The 6,000-nt window shown below is 49.5% G+C and overlaps 1 protein-coding gene across 1 annotated transcript; it reads right to left on the bottom strand.

Moving 5' to 3' along the window:
* Positions 1-3,269: 3,269 nt before the first annotated feature.
* Positions 3,270-4,682, bottom strand: LOC148768137 (uncharacterized). The gene is made up of 2 exons (XM_088822781.1): positions 4,350-4,682; positions 3,270-4,238 (listed from the first exon to the last, which is right to left on the bottom strand). Exons 1-2 carry the CDS (start codon positions 4,680-4,682, stop codon positions 3,270-3,272), a joined length of 1,302 nt encoding a protein of 433 aa, XP_088678907.1.
* Between the last annotated feature and the right edge of the window lie 1,318 nt (positions 4,683-6,000).

The raw sequence follows: 6,000 nt of genomic DNA, 5'->3' as shown, positions 1-6,000 counted from the left end.
CGTCTACGAGGTCGAGGCTTCCCCGCATAGCCTCCTCATTAGCTGTTGGATCATAGTTGGTGATTCGCCAAGATGGTTCTCCGATTTCGACGGGTGCGATAGCCTCTGTTCCGAAAGCTAGATTGAAGGGCGACTCTCCGGTTGCTGCTCGTGGGGTTGTACGATACGCCCATAGCGCGTTAGGCAATTCTTCCACCCATTTTCCTTTGGCACTTCCCAGCCTTGTCTTAAGGTGTTGGAGGATGGTGCGATTTGTAACCTCCGTCTGGCCGTTAGCTTGTGGATTTGCTACCGATGTGAAGAACTGCTTGATGTCCAAGCCGAGGCACCAATTTTTTACTTTGTCGCCGCAAAATTGGGTTCCATTATCCGAGATGATGGAACGTGGGATTCCGAAGCGGCACACGATGTTCTTCCATAGAAATTGGATGACTTCTTCTTCTCGGATGCGTGCTAAGGGTTCAGCCTCCACCCATTTGGTGAAGTAGTCCACTGCTACAATGAGGTATTTGCGTCCACCTGTGGCGGGCGGGAATGGTCCAACTAAATCCATCCCCCATTGGGCGAAAGGGATGGGGCTGTCAATCGGTTGCATTAATGCCGCTGGTAGGTGAGTGATATTGGCATGCTCTTGGCAAGGCTTACACCTCCGGACTAATCTTTTCGCATCTTCATGCATCGTTGGCCAATAGTAGCCTTGCCTCAGTAGTTTGAGGGCTAAGGTTTTCCCGTTCAAGTGATTGCCGCAGATGCCTTCGTGTACTTCTCTAAGTACATAATCCGCTGTGGTCGGGTCGAGGCACTTGAGATAGGGGAATGAAAAACCCCGTTTATAGAGTTCTTCTCCTACTATGTTGAAGCGGGCGGCTCTTGTTTTTAACTTCCGTGCTTCATTGGGATCCGTTGGAAGTTCTCCATCCTTGAGATACTTCAGAATTGGAGTGAACCAGCATGGTTCATCCTCGTCGGTGTAGTGTACTTCAGTAGGCGAATTTATCTCCGGCTGAGGTGAGGTGAGGAGCGTCACCTTCCGACTTCCGATGCTAGCCATGGAGCTTCCAAGCCTAGCTAATTTGTCAGCATGGACGTTATTGGAGCGAGGTACTTGTCTTATCTCGTAGCTCTCGAATTTAGATAAGAGAGTGTGCGCGAGAGCTAAGTATTTGGCCATGGTGTCTTCTTTGGCCTCGTACACTCCGAGTACTTGGTTAACGACGAGCTGAGAGTCGCTTTGGATTAGGAGCTTGCGCGCTCCGGCTGCTAGGGCGAGGCGGATTCCCGCTATCAATGCTTCGTATTCAGCAACGTTGTTTGAGGCTGTGAATTCGAATCGTTGAGCGTATTCAAATTCATCTCCATCAGGATTCGTTAGTACGATACCCGCTCCCCCTCCTGTGGTAGTGGAAGATCCGTCGACGTTGACAGACCAAGTAGGTATAGAAGTGCTTTCTTGTATGGAAGTCATTTCGACTAGAAAATCTGCCAATACTTGCGCTTTGATAGCTGGGCGGGGTTTAAATTCCACTCCATATTCACTTAGCTCTATTGCCCATTTTGCTAATCGTCCGGATGTTTCGGGACGTCGTAGTATTTGCTTCAGAGGGTAATTGGTGAGAACCACCACCTGATGTGACTGGAAGTAAGGTCGAAGCTTCCGAGCTGCGTTGATGAGGGCGAGAGCGAGTTTCTCCATGTTGGTGTAGCGTTGTTCGGCTCCTTGGAGGGCGCGACTTATGTAGTATATGGGTTGGTGGCCCTTTTCTCCATCTCGGATGAGGACTGCGCTGACGGCATTATCTGAGGTAGCTAAGTACAGTAGGAGGGTGTCTCCCGGCTGAGGTTTTGTGAGCAAGGGTGGGGATGCTAAGTACGACTTCAACTCAACGAATGCATTTTGACATGCCTCATCCCACTCGAACTTTTTTTCTCCCCTTAAAATTTTGAAAAAGGGGAGGGCCTTGTCCGCTGATCTTGAAATGAATCTGTTCAGGGATGCCAAACAGCCGTTGAGCTGTTGAACTTTCTTGATCGATGTTGGTGGAGCCATGGAGGTGATTGCTTCGATTTTCGTGGGATTAGCTTCAATTCCCCGCTGTGAAATCATATAACCCAAAAATTTGCCTCCCCGAACTCCGAATGAACATTTGAGGGGGTTGAGCTTCATCTTATATTTTCGTAGGGTGGCGAAACACTGATCTAGATCAGCTAGGTGGTCCGAGACCTTGACACTTTTGACGAGCATGTCGTCGATGTACACCTCCATATTTTTACCGATCTGATCTGCGAACATTTTGTTCACTAGACGTTGGTAGGTGGCTCCTGCGTTTTTTAACCCGAAGGGCATGACTTGATAGCAGTAGATGCCTTGGTCAGTGATGAAACTAGCCCTCTCTTGATCTTCTGGTGCAAGTAAGATCTGGTTATACCCTTGGTATGCATCGAGGAAGCTGAGGAGTTCGCACCCCGAGGTCGAATCGATGAGCTGATCGATTCTGGGTAGAGGAAATGGGTCCTGAGGACAGGCTTTGTTGAGGTCAGTGAAGTCTACGCATAATCTCCATTTTCCTCCGGGTTTGGGGACGAGCACTACGTTCGATAACCATTCAGGATACTGAACTGGTCGTATATGTCCCGCCTCTAGTAGTTTAGCCACTTCTGCCTTGATATGCTTGTTGCGTTCGGGTCCAAACGTTCGTTTCCTCTGTTTGACTGGCTTCATCCTCTTGTCGACGTTAAGCTGATGTAGGGCTACTTGTGGGGGAATGCCTGACAAATCTTGGGCTTTCCATGCGAACACATCTCCATTATGTCGCAGGAAGTTGATTAGCTGCTGCTCTGTCTCAGGATCTAAATCGGATCCTATGCGTAGGAGTTTTGAGCCATCTCCAGGGGTGAGCTCTATGAGCTTAAGTTCTTCGACAGCTGCTAGTTTGATGCTATCGTCTGGTACACTGATGAGGATCTCTTTATCGTCTTCAAGGATAGCATTGACCCATTTCCGTTTATCGGATTTTTGGGTGTCGTCTCCCCTTCCAGGTGGTTTAGGCTTCTTAGAGGGTTCTCGTAGGGCCCTTTCATAGCACTCTCGGGCGAGACGTCTGTCTCCAAGTATTTCTCCCATTCCATAGGGAGTAGGGAATTTCCACTTCTGATGGTAGGAGGAAGGTACGGACTTGAATGTATGGATGGCTGGTCTCCCTAAGATGACGTTGTAGGGGGATGGCTTGTCGACGATGAGGAATTTGATTAGCTTGGTGATTCGACAAGGGTCAAGAGACGGGCAGCTCTACTTCTCCCATGGATAAAATGCCTTCTCCTGTGAATCCTTTCAGGGGTGTGGAGACGGGATTAAATCGGGCATTATCTATGCCTAGCTGCTTAAAAGCGTGGAGGTACATGATGTCAGCTGAGCTTCCACCGTCCACTAATATCTTCTTGACCAAGAAGTTGGCCACCGTTGTTGTTACTACCAATGCATCGACATGGTCTTCATCTGGACCTTCGAGGTCGGAGGAGTTGAAGACTATATTGGGATCAGGTCTTCGTATTTGATATATGCGTTCGGATGGAGAAGCGCGTTCTTGATTCATGCGCGCTGATCGAGCGAGTGTGCGTCTTGCATTTTGTGAATCGCCCCCCGCCGGTCCTCCGGAGATAAAGGAGATGATTCCCCGGGTGGGCTGGTTATCATTGTTATCTAGGTCACGTCGGTGACCCCCATCCTCTCGCCTTTGCTGTTGATCTCGATTATTATCTCGACGTGGAGGGTCATCACGGCGCTTATTTCGAGGTTTATCAATGTATTCGCCTAAATGACCTTGTTTGATCAGCCTCTCGATCGCCATTTTGAGTTGTGCACATTCCTCCGTAGTATGCCCTCTGTCCTTGTGGAATCGACAATAACGATCCGACTTTTCTCGCTTAGCGTTTGGCTGCATAGGACGTGGAGGCTCTGCTAAACCTTTTTGTTCTATCACGTGAAGGATTTCCGTGAGGCGAGTGTTTAGCGGAGTGAACCTATTGTAGGAGGAAGAGGGTTGGCCTTGAGGTGGAAGTGGTGGACGTCGATCATCGCGCCTCCTATTGTCTTGACGGTCATCTTCCCTTTTCCTTTTAGGAGGAGCATGGGTAGAGGCTTCCTCTATCCGGACGTACTTTTCGGCTCGATTTAACAATTCCTCTAGGTTGCCTGGAGGTCTTCCGGCAATAGATTCCTTGAATCTACCCGGTTTCAAATTCTGCTACATAATCCCGGAGAGCATGTCTTGCCCCACACTGGGGACTTCATGGACGGCTTCTACGAAATGCTTAATGTAGTTGCGGAGCGTTTCGTTATCTCTCTATACTACTGAGAAAAGATGAGCTGGGGTTTTGGTATATTGTTTGTTGATGGCGAATTGGTTGGTGAACCGGGTTGACAGTCGAGCGAAGGTGTCAATCGACCCTATGGGTAGGGAGTTGAACCAGTTCATTGCTCTCTTGGAGAGAGTGGTACGGAACATTTTGCACATAGCAGCATCCGTCGGGCCATATAAATCCGCCATGGCACTGAATTTCTCTATATGTTCCTGTGGGTCGGTGGTCCCTTCAAATTGAGGTAACCCCGAGATCTTTACTCCTTGAGGTAATACCTCGTTGAGGATGTCTATGGTGAAGGGACTGCGTCTTGCTGGGAGAGGCATCCTCTCACCTATCTGATTATTTGGTTGGGAGAAAAGGTTTTGGCGAGACATTCGGCTGTTTACTTCGCCTTCTCCCTCATTAAAGAGAGGGACTCTCCGTGGTGACGCATTCCCCCTTGGGGGTGAGCGCTGCCGCTGCTGTCTGGGCTGTGCCCCTCGGTGGTTGGTAGATAACTGCACTCGGGATCATGGATCCGAGGTAGAGGAGGAGACACTTATTTGATTCGGTATTGGCTGTGGGGCCACGGGTGGCGCTACAGGTGGAGCTGGCGCTGGTATCGCATTGGGAGCGTTTGCTCCCATCGTGGCGATATATTGAGTTACGGCCTCCGTGGCGGCGCGAGTAGAAGCTTTCGCTATCATACGTTGGAGCGCGTCCTCGGTTATTTGAACCGTTCGATGAGCAGGGAGTGGTGGATCGGCGAGTGGTGGGTCCCGAGGGGGGATCACCTGAACCTCGCGAGGTGGATCTGCAGCACGTGGAGGGAGTGGCTCCGCGGCGCGTGGAGGAGGTGGTATGCCAGATCCTCCACGGAGAGGAAGGTTATTAGTCGTGTCATTTTCTCTCCGAGCTGATGCCTCAGGAGGATCTTGTTGGCTACGTGATCTGGTTTGCATCGTTCCCACAGACGGCGCCAAAATGATGATGCTAAAATATAGCTCACCGGAGTAGTATAGAAAACGAGCTGGGAGAGCAAAGCGGATCAGTAGCTAGTCAACTCGATGATCCTGAGGTCCCTACAAAATGAGCACACGTGAACTAAGCCGGGGGTTGATCCGGCGGAAACCCCTCCGACGCTCAAGTCAGATGTACGGATCGTAGAGATAGCTGAGAGAATAATATTCGAGGTTGATTGTCGATAATGAGAACGTACCTTAATCAATGAATAAAACATCTATTTATATGTTGTTAAATGGGTTGGGCTTCCTTTGTTGGGCCCAAGCCTTACTTTGAAGGAGCTTGGGCTTTCGTGTAATGGGCCCACTCGTATATGATTCGGCTATCATGTAGTGGGCCTAATTAGTAGATAAATTTGAGGGCCCGTTGGGCCGGCCCATTTAGGTATATCAGTGTGGGATTTGGAGAGAACGAACGAGGAGGGTTTAGAAAATAATGGGGGAGAAAATCTGATTTTTAAACATTTAAAACGCCCCAACTAGGTTTGGACGGCCGTCCCGGTTTTTGTGCTAAATTTCGAACGGCCGTCCGAAATGTTTTTCTCCTTACTGGTTTTGGGACGGCCGTCCCGGTTTTTGTGCTAAATTTCGGACGGCCGTCCGAAATTTTTTTCTCTTTACTGGTTTTGGAACGGCCGTC

Source organism: Erythranthe guttata, chromosome 9, assembly GCF_056151865.1.
Source record: "Erythranthe guttata isolate IM_541 chromosome 9, IM_541, whole genome shotgun sequence".
Taxonomy (NCBI): Eukaryota; Viridiplantae; Streptophyta; class Magnoliopsida; order Lamiales; family Phrymaceae; genus Erythranthe; species Erythranthe guttata.
The sequence above is the reverse complement of the archived record's forward strand: the minus strand, read 5'-3'. Positions and strand labels throughout refer to the sequence as shown.